Raw genomic sequence first — 16,966 nt, forward strand, 5'->3', positions numbered from 1 at the left:
GTTGACAAACATTAATAAAGTTAGGAATTCAGTAGGCCCTATATGGCCTTGTGGGTGTCAGTGGTGAGATTGAATGTTTGTAAGTCCATTTCACAGCCTGGTAATAACATGACAATCAGGTAATGAAACGCGCCGGGGTTAAGGCCTTCCTTTAATACACCCTCTGAGGGCGAGAGCACGGTGAGTGGGTGTGGTGATTGTTTAGTGGAGGCTTGTTCGCCGACAATCAGTAGGTTTTGATTGCGGATATTTCTGTTAATATTTTCCTGAGGTTGCTTACATATTTACTGTGTTAAATCTAACCTTTTTAGAATAAACACATTTTTTTCTTTTTTCTTTTTTTGTTGCTGGAATTGAATGTATTATAAAAAACCCAAAACCAAAACCAATAGGCTACTAAAATAGGCTAAGCTAAAAACGGATTATGGAACAATAATGAATAAATCTAAATAATAATAATCTAAAATCTTACCACGTGCTTAATTTCACAATAACATGTTTCCTGCTGCAAAGAGAGAGAGCGACTGTCTACTAATTCTGCAAATCTACAGCATTTACACAATTCACTATCATTTGTTAGGTATCTGAATTTGTGACATTCAATTTTTGATTTTTTTCACATTGCATATTTGAACAAACACACAGAACAAAACAAAAGTGGACAAAGAAAGGACAGATTCTGATATTGTGTCACCCAAAAAGACAGTAATAAAAAAAAAACTCTTTCACACATTATGCCATTCTACATATGCTCACTCTTACAGTGAATAAAAGTTATTTCATCCTACTTGTCTCAGGTCTTATGTCAAGGATAAGGAGTTACTGTCTGAGGCAGACAGTTATAGGCATACATGGATATATCACAGATGTGTATTCATAACAATACAAATCATATATACATCTCCTACACTGCATGTTTTTTTTTAACTTTATGCACTCTCAAGGGAAATCTTGATTTTTGTCCGGTAACTACACTCAACAAGTGATGTGAATGCTTTGTTGCATCTCATCCTGCACAACAGAGCTGTGTACAGACCACCATACTCCTGGCTGCAGATCAACCTGCTGCAAGCAGACAGACAGCTCAGGTATCTTCTAGAAGCAACTCTGCTGCAGATACACTTTCTAGGAAATGTTTATCTTCTGGGCAGTCCCACACCATGTGATTAAAAGTGCCAATAACATTGTTTGCACAAAAATAGCAACAGGGACCAGGTTTAAATTTCATTTGACCAAGTTTCCGGGGAGAAATATACCTATGCATAACTTCATTAATGGACTCTTTGGTGGTTAGGTCTTGAAATCCTCTTCATATCAAAACATTCATCATCAGTTTCTCTCTCTCTCTCTCTCTCTCTCTCTCTCTCTCTCTCTCTCTCTCTCTCTCTCTCTCTCTCTGTGTGTGTGTGTGTGTGTGTGTGTGTGTGTGTGTGTGTGTGTGTGTGTGTGTGTGTGTGTGTGTGTGTGTCTGTTTCTTTCTATGTTTTTATTTTCTTCTTTATACTGTTTTGGTCTCTTGAATATGTTTCTTCCTTCCAGGCAGCCGCCGGCTTCAATCATTTCGGTTCACTAAAAAGAAAATCAGCTTGCTGAGATTTTAAATTTGCCTGAATTAGGTGTGACAGTGAACATCAGGCCTGCTTTTACTGTTGTCAAACTGAAATCATTATGTTATGGAGTAAACGTTCACCAAACCAGTTTTATATTTACAGCCAAACAAGCATAGTGTAACTGAGAAAAAGTATAGCAGACGCTGTGTTAACGGTAATGGACTCTGCAAGCTGATTGAGTCAGTGGCTGACTGAAGGCAGAAAAAAAGACACATACCTTGGAAAGCAATTAGTAGTAAGATATAGGCTACACGGTTTTAGCCACTTCATACACTCTACGCTTGAGAAGACTCAATTAACCTGTTTACTAACTAGGCACAGACCTTTTGCACCTTTAGCTTCCGAGCATTTTGATGAATACAGGGCTGATGTAGCTCTCATTAATAAACACGCTGTTTGTTATAAATTAGAACTTAGCCTCTACATGTTCACATTTTTTATTTATGAACTGACAAATGGGGCGGGGGCGGGGGGGGACACTCTGATTTCCTGGCCTCCCACTGTCACTTGAACGACTCGTTCCCATGGTAACAGACAACACAAAGCCAACACCGTAGACTGTATATAGGCGAGTAGGGACGGTGGGGACACGTAAACAATGTCTTATCAGGGGTTTATCAACTGTCTTTCTAAAGAGGAGCAGGACTTCTATGAAATTAAAAACGCAGCTGCTGAGTTTTACCGGGTGAACAGAGTCCCCGAGGCGATAGAGACAGCTCTGAACGAGCTCTTCCTCCACAAGCCCGGAGACGTTCATGGTTACCTGGTATGTACTGGTTTCCCAGCTGTTAATGGATATAGCAGTAAATTACATGTAAAGCAATGCTGGTCCATGGTTAGCTTATTTGCTACAGTCTTGACAGCGACGGTTTACACCCGGCTATGTTAGTTAGCTTAGCTAGCAACTTTGCTAACCAACTACTACACCATATGATGCACCAGACCGGTAAAAACCGTAGAATAAAATAGGTTTAAAGTAAAACAAAACAGAACTGTAGTTTTCTACCACAAATTACATTTCTCTGACATGGGCCTGTTAAAGCTAAAAAGAATGCAGCCTTTACCTGTAGCTTCCCTGCTATGAGATGCCAACAGTTCTGTGAAAAACGCCCAGCTGTCCTATCACAACAGTAATGTAGGGCAATTCAATAAAGTAAGGACAAACATCTTTTAAACTCAAGTTAACTCAAATTCTGTTCTGTCAGTACAGAGCAAATTAAGGCATAAAGAATGTGTGAAACAAGTCAACAAAGCATGCCAAGGATAAGGCCACACTAAGGGTGTGTGGGTATTTATTTTATTTTTATTTTTATTTTTTAAATAGTTTTAAGAATAAGCGATTTCACCTGTGTGTCAGCAGTGGCTTGTTCTTTGGGCATTGAGTTTTACAGAATGTTACCTGGGTATTAATGGATGTGACATTAATAATAACTTGTAACAGTTTTTTGTTTTGAGCAGGATCATTCACACTGTCAAACCCTGTTTGGGTTATTAGCTTCAAACGCGACACAGATCACACAAGTGGAAGCTCACACACTGCTTTGGGATTTTGTAGTGGTTGTCATAGAAACCTCAGTACTCAATGGTGAAAAAGCTTTTTTTTCTCGTTATAAATGTAAAAATTGAAAAGCATCTATGAACACATAGCAAAACTCTTTAACTTCTTTGATACTGGATATTGTCACCGTTAGAATTACATTTGGCTCTTAACATGGGACAAAACTCTTTGTGGAGCTGTTTCCATGTGACACGCCAATGAGTGTGAAAGTTATTTACACGCTTTTGCTTTGTTTTGTTTTCAGTGAAGACTGTAGCGAACACTAGTGCTATTCTGGCCTGTATTTTCATCTGGTAACATTTGCATTCTTAGGCATTTTCTTCATTTGGAGAGTAGAGGTTGGTCTTGAATTCTTTGAGTCTATAAAAACAAACAAAAAAAAAACATTCACCACATTTTTGCTCTGTATTACTTTATTTGTGATAAAATTGCAGCCACTAATACAAGTTTTTGTTTTTTGGGTTTTAATGGATAAGTGCAAGAGATACTTGACGACATGTGTCTTTGAGCGTGTTCACTCACTGAGGTTAAAAATGTCTTTTTCATCACTTTAGGCAAATTACTTTGCAAATCTCTCTGCGCCACCAACGATAAGCAGACTGAAGGGAAGGGAGGTTTATGATACAAGAGGACAGCTATCCATTGAGGCGGAGGTCTTCTGCATCATTTGCGACAAGGAAAAGGTAAAACTCGTAAGCCACGTTTTGCCTTTTGGATACAGTCTCATGGTCCACTATAATTTCAACAGATGAACTGTTGAAATTATAGCTTTCTAAACAGCTTGGACTGTGGCTGACAGTCGTACATATGCTATATTCTGGATATTCAGTTCAGTGTAACGATCGAACAAATAAAGATTTAACAAAGGAGATGTGATTCATTAGTGATGTGCTGATGGTTTGAAGTGACAATAAGGGGCCTCTTCAGACGTGCAGGAGGCTCTGATGTGAAGAGGCAGCTGGAGGCAAGAAGTGAGCAAAGAAGGTAGCAATCAAAAAAACAGACCATGACCCTTAACCACTGCCATTGCAGATTTTTTTTTACAGTATCACAAAGGCCAGAAAGATGAGATGTGACATCTGGATCCAAGGTCACAGTGAGGTCACTGAGGGCACAGACCTAGGGCCAAGCCAGAAGGCATATAACATCAATGCTTTTACTCAACTGTGTTACTCTGTGCTAGAAGGCCATTGTTAGCAGGAGGAGACCAGTTCCTCAGATCCAGAGATAGATAATTATAATATCTTGATCTCTGTGGCACATGCATGTGTATTAAAATATAAGCACATAAGGTTTAACAAATGAAATTAAAACAGATGCACAGAATTAAAAGTGATTTAATGTGATTTTTTTTTTTATTTAACTCTAAAATAGTGTATTTTTAGATGAGATTTTGTTAAACAGATATAAAGAAATAGTTTGCCTGATCTCCTCCAGCAGGTCGTTTAAGAGTCGCTGACTACAAAGGACTGGTCTCCTCTGATTTTTAGCCTTGACCACAGAACCACCAACAAAGACCAACCAGAGGATCTGAGGTTCATATGCGGTCAGAAGGTCGTTAATATAGTCAGTAGCCAATCCCATAGGTTTCTTAAAGGTGATCATTAAGATCTTACAACTTACTAAAATGTACTGCAAACCAAAGTAGAGATACTAAAGTTAGCTTTAGATGCAATCTTCTGGTGGATCTTGTGAGTAGGGGTTATATTGACAGGCATATAGACGGCTGCACTAACCTAATTTGAATGTGAAAAAGCATGGATTACAGATTGGATTACAGGAAAGTAGACCTGGGAGTCATCTGCATAAAAATGGAAACTGATATAGCACCATGTGAGCAATGTGGTGATTTTGAAGTTAGAGATTTATATAAAAATCTTGTCATCTCAGTGCTATTAGTGGCAATTTTTTTTTTTTTTTAAATCACACTGAATGTAACCTAGGTGCTGAGTTGTTTGTTGCATATCAGCTCCCAGAATTGACGCCTCACTCTCCACTGTAAACTATTAAAGACAAACAATAACAGAGAATAAGTCTTCAGATGATACAGAAATGAGTGTCCCATCCTCTCTGATTTATGGCCTTTTTGAACAAATAATTTAAAGAACGAATCAAGTATTTCTCTTGCATTCTGTTGTATAAAACTGTATTGAAGGTGATTTTTAGTTTTGGGTTGTTACACAAGTTATAAGCAGAATACAAAGATAGCCGATCCACCACAACCAAAACACATTAGAGGGGCTGTTTTTTTTGGACATAGCTGTGCTCTGGCATCACTGGAGGGGGTTGCTCTCCGCTGTCAGTCTTCAGCATTCAGTCTGTGAGAAGGAGGGGGTGGAGAGAGGAGGGTGTTGTGGATGAGGAGAGATGAGGTGGAGATGGCAGAAATGAACTCATGTCCTCCTCTTTCCAACCACACTGCTGGCTGCAGATCAGGCGACTGTGTCAGTATTCAAGTCAACTTTTATTTATATAGCACTATATCACAAATCACAAAGGGGCTTAACAATCCTTACAGCATACAACAACTTCTGTCCTTAGACCCTTGGAGGACCCATAGAGGAACCTGCTGCTTAGTCAACCATGTCACTCATAACAACTCTAAGGATTTTGTGGTAAATAACTAGTATTTGAATAAGGTTTACCCTCTCTTGGTGTTAAGAGCATGTCCTCAGCTGCTGTCTCCAGCCACTGTGTGCCTAAGGAGACTTCACTGGATTGGAAAGCTAAGACTCAGGAGAGGGCTGACCATGTGAGGACTGCTATCCAGTGGATCGGCGAACCTCTGAACAACCTGTTGAAGGGCCGAAACCCCTGTGACCAATCAGAAGTTGACCAGGCACTCAGGTAGTGTTACTCTGCAGGGTTTCCTCTCTGGAGGGGTACTGCAACGAAGAAGGCTCTGAGACCTTTGATTCTTCATGTGTCTGTAGATCATATTACTCTGGAATTCAGTCCTCTGCATGATAAACTAAGAGCTAACAAACAGAGATAAATAAATAAGGAGTGCCATTTTTACTCATTAAGATCCAATGGGGTCACATGCAGTTTGCTGTGTGTTGACATCCTGGAATGGGGTCATGCAGAGGTTCACGCTTTGCACATGTTTGCCTATTGTCACAGCCTATCATATCACTACGTACTAAGCTCCTCTTATGTCTCAGGATCCAACAGTAAAACTTAATGAGTTACCATGCTTGGGGGGTTGGGGGGACCGGTGCCATGTTGACATGATATTGCGTCATGATAGATTCAAATTTGAAACTACAGACAGTGGCAATGTTTCAGGTATAACAAATATATCACATAACATTCACATGTTCGAGTTTTAATGTCTTTTATAATTCATTCCATTTCTGTGGAAAGCAGTCTTTCCAAGTTCAGGATTTTCTGATAGGCTAACAAGAGGTCTCCAGTCCTGGGATATTCTCTGATGAACAGCAGTTTGACATACATGGTGGTATATGGTTGTCTTGTTGTTCCTGTATTGATACATAGAGCATAGTGGTAAACCATGAGCTACATGGACATACAGGATATCTTCATGGCCAAGCACAGACATGATGGTCGATTCCACAATGGTTTTCCGGTCCTCAGAGAGAAAAACATGCTTCATTCTGATATAAGAAACCCATTTTCATATCTTTGGAATCTGTACCAGCTGTTCCCCTTGGCATGTCAAAGTTGAGTGCTATCTAAACAAATTCCCAGATATGTCTAACACTGAATGACTTTCATGTATAGTTATATGTGGGCAGGACATTGTAAAATAGCAGCAGGGTAAAATGTGTTTTATTAGCATTCAGTACAAGTTTAAGATTGTGCAGAGATGTCTGAAGAAGAAGAGTATTGTTAACCTGGATTGTGAATAATAATGGACCAGAACCTTGTGGTACCTCCTCCAGTTATTATTAAGTGAGGTTGACCTGAGACCTTCAGTGGAGGTCAAACCTTCTTTTAGAGCTTGTTTTTGTGACCCAGCAATGTCATGTTGTGTTCTGTAATTGTATAGCGATTTCTTCATGGCCCGCTATCTGGAGGAGAAAGACGTCCGCAACAGGGAGAAGGAAGAGAGTCGTCCATCCAGCGAGTCTGAGGTGGTGGTGCTTCCCTCTGCACCGCCTGCACAGGCTAAAGACAAAAAGAGTCTTGATAAAGGTAGGATAGTGACTAGTTCTTCTAGTATTACTGCTGAATGTTTGGTATCAAATCAGAATTTCTCCAGTTCTAAAATCGTGCACCACCGGCCAGTAACTAAACCTACAAGCACTTCTTGCTCGTCTACGTAGACTTGATTCCTGATGATGTAGGGAATCTTGCCCTCCTTTCTTGTTTTATCCACAACTGGCCTCAGATGGCTTCAAGCAGCCTTGCCAGGAGCGGTTGGATCTTGTTTGAAGTGAAGATGGTTGGTTTTCACCTAGGCTTTTCTTGAAATTTTCTCGTTGTTGTGTAGATGAGGCACAGAATCACTCTGCGAGGTGTCAGGTTTTGGCCTCTGATCTGTTCCCAGGGGCTTCAAAATCATCCATGGCAGCAGTAACATGACTTATGACTTCAACCGATCTTGTGGTAGCAATGTGATGTATAAAATCCTGTTCCTGACCATGTTCATCCCTTCATGGCCACAGTTCACCATCTTCTAATGGCTACTTCCAGCAGGATAATGCTCCATGTCACAAAGCAATGACAATGAGTTAACTGTAGATGAGTTACTCTTCTAAACCACGGTGCATCTATTCTATGATACTCACGATGCCCCCTCCCCACTTATTGTTACAGCTAAAAAGAGTACCACTGCAGAGAAGCCATTTCCTCCAGCAGAGCCACCAGAACCAGTTCTGCCTGGGAGCTTGGCCATTGGTTCAGTGTCTCTGGCTGTTGCCAAAGCTGGGGCACAATTACAGGGCATCCCTCTGTACAAATACATAGCAGCTCTAAAGAACCGAGAGGTTAGAGCCCACAAGCACGAACACATACATACACACAAACATTACACACACGCACTGGGAGCAACATGTAATGGTGTCTTAAACAATTTTATTCAGACTCCAGCACAGTTTCACATCCCCATCTCCTTGGTAACTTTGCTGAGCTGTGGGAAGACGTCTCCTGGAAAACTGAGTTTACTGGAGGAAATCATCCTGATCCCCAAAGCAGGACAACGAGTTAAACAAGTACTCACCGCTTTCAGTCACTTCTCTGTATAGCTGTTACATACAGTACCAGTCAGAAGTTTGGACACACCTTCTCATTCAGTGGTTTTTCTTTATTTTTATTACTTTCTACATTGTAGATTCATACTGAAGACATCAAAACTATGAAGGAACACTTATGGAATTTTGCACACTCTATGCATTCTCTCAGTCAGTTTCATGAAGTAGTTGTTTGAGACCATCAGTTGTGTTTTGCAGAAGTAGGGTTGGTACACAGTTAACAGCCCTGACTACCGTTATAATCCATATTATGGCAAGAACCACTGAGCTAAGAAAAGAAAAACGACAGTCCATCTTTACTTTCAGACATGAAGGTCAGTCAATCCGGAAGATTTCAAGAACTTTGAATGTATCCTCATGTGCAGTCGCAAAAACCATCCAATGCTATGATGAAACTGGCTCTCATGAGGACCGCCCCAGGAAGGGGCAAATTACCGCAAATTAACAGCACCTCAGATTAGAGTTCACATAAATGTTTCAGTAGCAGACACATCTCAACATCAACTGTTCAGAGGAGACTGCGTGAATTAGGCTTTCATGGTCCAATTGCTGCAAAGAAACCACTGCTGAGGAAGGACAACAAGAAAAAGAGAATTGTTTGGGCCAAGAAATACAAGGAATGGACATTAGACCAGTGGAAATCTGTACTTTGGTCCGATGAGTCCAAATTTGAGATTTTTGGTTCCACTCGCCGTGTGTTTGTGACACGCAGAAAAGGTGAGCGGATGGTTTCTACATGTGTGGTTCCCACCATGAAGCATGAAGGAGGAGGTGTGATGGTGTGGCGGTGCTTTGCTGGTGACACTGTTGGTGATTTATTCCAAATTCAAGGCACACTTAACCAGCATAGCTACCACAGCATTCTGCAGCGACATGCCAAATCCCATCTGGTTTGCGCTTAGTTGGACCATCATTTGTTTTTCAACAGGACAATGACCCCAATGACACACCTCCAGGCTGTGTAAGGGCTATTTGACCAAAAAGGAGAGTGATGGAGTGCTGTGTCACATGACCTGGCCTCCACAATCACCGGACCTAAACCCAACTGAGATGGTTTGAGATGAGTTGGACCGCAGAGTGAAGGCAAAACAGCCAACAAGTGCTCAGCACCTCTGGGAACTCCTTCAGGACTGTTGGAAAACCATTCCAGGTGACTACCTCATGAAACTGACTGAGAGAAAGCCAAGAGTGTGCAAAGCTGTCATCAAAGCAAAAGGTGGCTCCTTCGAAGAATCTAAAATATAAAACATATTCAGGTTGGTTTAACACTACATCATTCCATATGTGTTCCTTCATAGTTTTGATGTCTTCAGTATGAATCTATACTGTAGAAAGTAATAAAAATAAAGAAAAACCATTGAATCAGAAGATGTGTCCAAACTTCTGACTGGTACTATATGTTTTATCTGTCTTTTGCCCATTTCTTCTTAGTGTTGGCAGTTGGTAGAGACTTGTTCACTGTGTAAAGTTAGTGTTCTTTGTACAAGTTCAGTGCTTCCTTTGTTGTTGCTATGATGTGCTATATTATGGGTGAAGCACCTTCAGTTCTTCTATATTCACAGTTTCCTCTTTAGCATTTATAAAAATGCACTGAACTGTGAACTTCTCCAACAGATCGTCACAATGACCCTTGAGTTACAGAAGGAGATGATGAGAATAATGAACATTTCGACAAAAGCTGGGGTGAGGGACATTTGCTATTTATTCACCATAAGAATGGGAACTGAATCCAACACAGGCTTTATGATCGCACAGAATGTAAAAGGTGGAGGCAGGATTCAAAGCTTTTTCTGTTCCTGAGCGTTCCTAAAAGATACATTCAAAAATTGAGATTTCTATGTGAATTTTCATAGCTAATGTTCAAATTAACTCAGGTATGCAAGGCCTGGAAACGCTTATAAAACATTCAGTGCTTCTGCTGTCTGCCTTTCCTTCATGCAGCATTTGTACTGTAAACACAGAGTTAGCTCCTGCATTGTTAAGTGACCCCTAGCACTTACATTCATAACGCAAACAGTGTTAGAGGGTGAGTGGAACACACTCATCTTCTAATAACCTTGAAATGCCAGCCATCTCATTCAGACCTATGAATAAATACTCTATCTATTGTCATTCACATGCAGCTTCAGCTAAAACTATTTCTCGACAGTTGAATCCAAAGAGGAAGAGATGTAAAGAACATTGTAGGTTTCTGTATTTATTACAGTTGGATGTGTAAAAGTACAATACATGGATGTTGTTGACAAGGTGAACCGTGTCTGCTTGCTCCAAGGCCACTCAGGCAATTCTTCATGACAGTGGAGCGCCGGCGGTGAGCTATGAGAGACCTGAGCAGCCTCTGGATCTGATCACTGAAGCCTGCACTAACCTTGGACTGGCACTGGGAACAGAGATCCATTTAGCAGTAAACTGTGCCGCCTGTGAGCTAATGGACTGTGTAAGTTGACGAGATGTAGTCGCTGTCTTTATGTTCACCAAGGTGTCGGGAGTCCTTGTGTAGGAGTTGTTCTAATCAGTTCTATATACATCCAGCTGAAGAGGTCAGTTCGCATGCAAATACAAGTCTAAGTACTGCAGATACAGAGACAGCAAGCAGTGAAGAGAACTGAATTTGTTTTCTTCTTCTCTCTCCTGAGTCGAAAGGAAAGTATGAAGTTGCAGCGGGGGTTTTGAAGTCTCCAGATGAATTAGTGGACATGTACCAAACCCTCATCAGCAAATATCCAGCTGTGGTCGCCTTAATCAATCCATTTAGGAGAGAGGTACGTTCAAAACTTTCATCATTCTTTGGTCAACGTTAAACTTCGTCAAAAATAATAACAGTGTGTGTACATGTGGTAATGATGCATTATTCAAGATTTTAGACTGATACAAGCCAGGGCTCAGCATCTAAGTTATTAATCCTAACTGTGGTAACTATAGACTAACTGTTGTGTTTGATTGTATTAAACTGATACAGAATTAATACAAACATGCTGCCGCCTCTGGTCAAACTGAACTTTGCGTGTTGCAGAGCTTGTGGTACCAGCTGAAGTCTGAAAACAAGCTAGCAGCCAGGAGTTAACATGGCAGTAAACTGCTGACAGGTTGACATGTGACAGGTTAGCGTTAGGGCACCTGTTGCCATAGTTACAGATGCACGTGCCAGTTCTCCTTTATGGAATACTCCACTGGTTTATTACAAAAAACTTCTACTAGCTTACAGCTTGCAGCTTATGTCTGTTTGTGAGGTTGACTGTGTGGTAGATGTGTATGCTCTTCTCTCACATGTGTGTGCTTGTTCTTGTGCGTGTGTGTGTGTGTTTGTGTGCTCTGTAAGGACATAGACCAGTGGGAGAAGCTGAGCAATGTGATCGGAGACTCATGTTCGCTGCTCTTTGACGTCACTTACAAGTCAAAGACCCCGCCCCCTCTGGGAGTCAGAGGTCGCATCCTAAAACACATTCACGAGACAACAGTCAGTGATTTGGTCCGCATCGCGTCAGAGCACCAAGGTAACAGATCCACTGAGGCTAGATCGAGAAAAAGATGAGGAATCAATGCTGAATGGGAAAGCTACTTCAGTACTCGGCTGTAAACTCATAAAACACCATTCAACTCAACTTCCACAAAGTGAAATACTCCATAGAAACAGAATGCTTTGACTTTCTAACCCTATTGATAACATATAAGTGTATAGGTACTTGAAAAAAGGCAGATTTGCTTTCAGCTTCACTTATATACCATCACCAGGAGCAGGTGGATGTGCCAGGAAAGAACAGCTAATACCCGTAACATAGAACATAGAACATCCATGTTCTTATAATACCCATATTTATGATAAATGAATGTAAAATAAAATATCAATGGTTATAGTTGATCATATAAACAGATTTAGCTGTGTAGTTTTACCTGCTTTATGTGGATTTCTTGACTGAAATACAGCTGTTGAAGTCATGGTAACCTGAGCTGCATTTAGTTATAATCATCTGAATGGGGCCACGCCAAATGCTTCACTCACAATGAGGGACACAGGTTGTTTTACTCATATTTGAGTGTTTGTCTTCTACTCGACACAGTCAGAACTGACTGTTTTTTATAGCAAATAGTTCCACGAATCCCTCCATTAACAAACATACATGTCAGAAATGCCATAAATACAGCATGAGGAGAAGGTGTCACGACCAGGCAGCCAGGAACATGAGGGAAGAGAGGACCTAAATGCAGAAACCCCAGGACAGGCAATAAGTAAACTAAAAGTCCAGGGCCAGAGAACAAAACTTAAACAATTAAAAATCATCCATGAAGGAGGGGAAAAAAGGCTGGAAACATAAAACGCAAAGCAAACTAAGTCCTCACTAGAAATCAAAAGGCCAAGGTAAGTCTACGAGACTTATATACATGAGGTAACAGGCAACAGGTGAAACCAATTAGGACGGGGCAGACAATCACAACTGGAGGGAAACTAGACAAAGACAGGAAGTAGAACAAGACCAGATACACTAGGGACAAGACTTCACAATAAAACAGGAACTACTAATGGAACTTAAACTAAACCAGAGTCCAAAAGCTCCAAATGTCCACAAAAGAGTTCAAAACAAAACTAAAGGGTTCAGAAAAGAGCCCCCTTAGGGGCTGGGCATGACAGGAGGTTGGGTTGGTGGAGTGTTAGCCTGAAGGCTGGCTGCACACTACATCATGAAGATGATTAGACAGTACTAGTTAACTGGTGGCACATGAAGAAGCAGCTGGTAAATGCTGAAGCTTGACTTCAGTGTCCAACTTGAGATTCTTGATAATGAAATCCTGCATCTTTTTCATCTGTGAAATATTGCTTCTATGCTGGATTGTTATCACTGCTAACTGTGTGCGTGTGTGTGTATGTGCCTGTCTTCACTTACTTCTAACACCTACAGGTTCAGTGTTAATGGGTACAGCATGCAGTGAGCCCTGCAGCAACGACTCTTTCTCAGATATAGTAAGTCTTATTCCCTCTTTTATTTTGTGTGTTCAGCTTCAGAGGAAGAACCTTGTTCCAAAGCAACAGCCGTCTGCAGTGATGATGTTTTGTGTGCTCTGAGGGTCACAAACACATCCACCCACTGTTTTACTTGTAGGTCCAGGTTGTAGTGATACCATGAAAACTAGGATGGTGTGCTTTTCACCACAACAAAGCCAAATGATATTAGGATTTTTAACTGAAAGCGTTTCTGAAGGATAAATCTGTTGAATGGTCTGTTTGATTAACATTAAAGTGGTTGTAATTCAGATTTTTATGATAATAATGTATCAATTTAAAATAACAGTGTGACAATGAGAATTCACTTGCAGTGATGAACCACAGTGATTTAGCACCTGAATCTGCTGCTGCTCTTGGCTTTGTGGAGCTTTATAGTGAGTCTCAGCTTCATTGTTTCACTGTCAGGGGCACAACTTTACTGTTTTCACTCTCACTGCTCTCATAATGCTATTTCTGGCTGCAAGAGTAGCTGATGATCTAAAAAAAAAAAATACACTGTACACTGTCTGCTCAGTACCAAACACGAGACAGACACAGCTGGAGATCAGCTGGTGAACATAGTAGAGCATTTAGCAGCTAAAGAGCCATATATTTTCCTGAGGAGTTGGTAGAGACCAAAAACAGAGCTAAAAGAAAGGAAATAATGGGTTGGATTTGCCCAGTGGCCAGAAACAGGACTCAGAATGAATGATAATGTTACTCCAATCTCACCGTGTCAGTTTAGATAATACAGGATGTCAGTGTTGTGCTCACAACTTGTGTCCTCTGCCCACAAATGTCCAAAAAATGTTATTGTAGATTCAAAGTAATTCAATCGCGAGGTAGCCACTACAATTACATGCACATGTACAATATGGACAAATATACTTTCTTTCTTACATATATACAGTACACTCACTGAGCACTTTATTAGGAACACCACACGAACACTGGGTAGTTCCTCCCTTTGCTCTCATTGATTCCACCAGATGTTGGAAACCTTCCTCTGAGCTTCTGCTCCATGTTGACATGATTCATCACATCATTCAAGCTGCAAGTCTCCTGTTCTACCACATCCCAAAGGTGTTCTACTGGATTCAGGTCTGGAGACTGGGGGAGGCCTCTGAAGTTCACTGAGCTCACTGTCATGTTGATGAAACCAGTTTGAGACGACTTTAGCTTTGTGACATGGAGCATTATCCTGCTGGAAGTAGCCATTAGAAGATGGTGAACTGTGGCCATGAAGGGATGAACATGGTCAGCAACAATACTCAGACACACTGTGACATTCAGACCATGACTGATTGGTGTTAAGGTCCAAAGTGAACCAAGAAAACATTCCCCACACCATCACACCACCACCACCACCAGAGATGCTTCTCTGTTCTCCGCAGCTATACAGTGGTTATCTGAGTTAGCGTAGCCTTTCTGTCAGCGCCAACCAGTCTGACCTCTGACCTCTCTCATCAACAAGGTGTTTCCATCCTCAGAGCTGCTGCTCTTGCGTGTGACCTGTATCTGCAGGATTTTATTCATTACACTGCTGCCACATGATTAGATGATTGGAAATTTGCATAAATAAGTAGGTGTACAGATATCTTCTCATAAAGTGCTCATGGAGTATGTGTGGAAGACAGTCCAAAATCTAGCAGAGGTTTCAAAATCGTGAGGCCAAAACCACAAGGAATGCTTGACTCTATGGACAAAGACAAGATGGCATAGAACAAAGCGGAGGACAAGACTTAAATACACTAGGAGGCGGGAAGACAATTTGACACAGGTGCAACAAATTAGGGGCGGGACAGGTAATCACAATGGCAGGAAACAATGGAGGACAGGAAGTGAACTACAAAGAGACAAGGACAGTAGTGATTTCAAAGTAAAACAGGAAACTAAGCTGGTATCAAGAAAAACAGACAAGCAGGACCTGACTCAAGAGCTGGATGTGACACAGAGGGGACAGGCTAAACACCTGAAACGATTCTCTGTATGATACAGTGCTGCTCAAACGCGCAAACTGCAGCCTCCAAACAGCTGTATTAGACTGCATTGGTCTGGTGTACCTAATAAACTGAGAGCTGAGTGTATATAAACATCTTGTGTGTAGATCCAGATCAGGACACACCAAGCGGTTGATGAATTTGTGAAAGACACTTCCTCGTCCCTCTAACGGGAAATTGCTGTGTTCACTTGCTAATAATCGTTTGTAATGGTTTTGACTTTTTTAGCCATAAATGAGTGTGAGGAGATGCTCTTTGAGACACATGTCCTGAGGAAGGATTTAAACACAGGGACACAGTCAGTGACTGAGTGTGCACCCGGAGATCCGGGGGACCTCCGGGTGCAGCAGCGACACTTTGACCCCCCCCCCCCCCCCCCCGACCCTCATTGTACTGAGTGCATTCCTACAGGGGTGCACCAAGGGCAAAAAGGCAAAAACAATGTCAAGGAAAAAGACACCCTCACTGAACAGATGCTCCAGAGGACGTTATGTCACAGTTCAGAATCAGCGATTATTTATTTGGTGGAGCATCCATTCAGCGAGCATCACACGTTCCCTCAGCAGCAGCAGCTTCTGTCTCACCGTTTGCTGCTTGCTTCTCCTCCGTCAGGCCGTGGGCTTGGGGCTGGACTATGTCAAACTGGGAGGTCTGAGCGGCGCTGAGAGGATGACTAAATACAACCGGCTGATTTCTATAGAGGAAGAACTGGCTCAACAAGGAATCCTGGGTGGGTTTTTTAATGCTCCTCCCTCATCTTTTTTTTTTTTTTTTTTTTTAGCTGGACAGAGAAAAAGAAGGCCAGACAAAGCAGGAGAGAGAGAGAGAGAGAGAGGTAGTAATGCCTGAGCTTGAGAACACACATCTCTCTCTGTCTCTGTGTGTGTGTGTTTGGTGTAAAAAGAAACTATGTGTGAGGAATCATACAAATGTGTATTTGTGTGTGTGTGTGTGTGAGAGGCAGAATGAAAGCCTCTACCTTGGATCTGTTAATTGGCTGCCTAATTACACACAGGGACAAATCCTTTCCCATCCGTCCACAGAGCAGGCAGGGGGACACTGGGGAGTTAATGAGAGATGAGTGTGTGTCTGTGTGTAATCAGCTCCCATCATTAAAAAAAAAAAAAAAACTTTATTTAACATGTTTATGGGCGTTTAAACGAATTGTGTTGATATTTCACACTGAAGACTGAAACAGGATTTCAGGGCTGTTATCTGAGGCGTCTGTGTTCCTGCTTTTGTCCGTTCACTCTATTTTCGTTATTTTGTCTTGTCACAGTCTCCAAGGAGAAGCACTCACCTCCACTGTTCACTGACAAACTACAAAAGCAGCCCACCGCTGCAGAGGGAACTCTGTCACACAAGGCCTGAGGGAGAACAGCTCACAGCTTGTGTTTTCTGACAGTATGACTGATTTAAACAAGTGTGTGTGTGTGTGTGTGCTGCCACATTTTATTTTACTGTCATCATTCAGTTCAATAAAGCAGCTTTTTTTAAAAAAAGCCCCAAACATCATGTTGCCTCTTCGGGTCTTATACATCAGCTGTATCACCTGTACCTCTGTACACAAACACAGGTCACAGTCAAACATCTCCATAAAAATA

General features: G+C 41.5%; 1 protein-coding gene across 1 annotated transcript; it reads left to right on the forward strand.

Annotated features, from left to right (window-relative positions):
- Positions 1 to 2,208: 2,208 nt before the first annotated feature.
- On the forward strand, positions 2,209 to 16,773 carry eno4 (enolase 4). The gene is made up of 13 exons (XM_041050333.1): positions 2,209 to 2,376; positions 3,723 to 3,851; positions 5,831 to 6,015; positions 7,181 to 7,326; positions 7,951 to 8,120; positions 8,217 to 8,345; positions 9,999 to 10,067; positions 10,657 to 10,821; positions 11,021 to 11,146; positions 11,704 to 11,878; positions 13,280 to 13,341; positions 15,975 to 16,092; positions 16,642 to 16,773. The coding sequence occupies exons 1-13, from the start codon at positions 2,209 to 2,211 to the stop codon at positions 16,731 to 16,733; spliced, it is 1,734 nt and encodes a 577-aa protein (XP_040906267.1). The 3' UTR covers positions 16,734 to 16,773.
- The last annotated feature ends 193 nt before the right edge of the window (positions 16,774 to 16,966 follow it).

This window comes from Toxotes jaculatrix, chromosome 11 (assembly GCF_017976425.1).
Source record: "Toxotes jaculatrix isolate fToxJac2 chromosome 11, fToxJac2.pri, whole genome shotgun sequence".
Taxonomy (NCBI): domain Eukaryota; kingdom Metazoa; phylum Chordata; class Actinopteri; family Toxotidae; genus Toxotes; species Toxotes jaculatrix.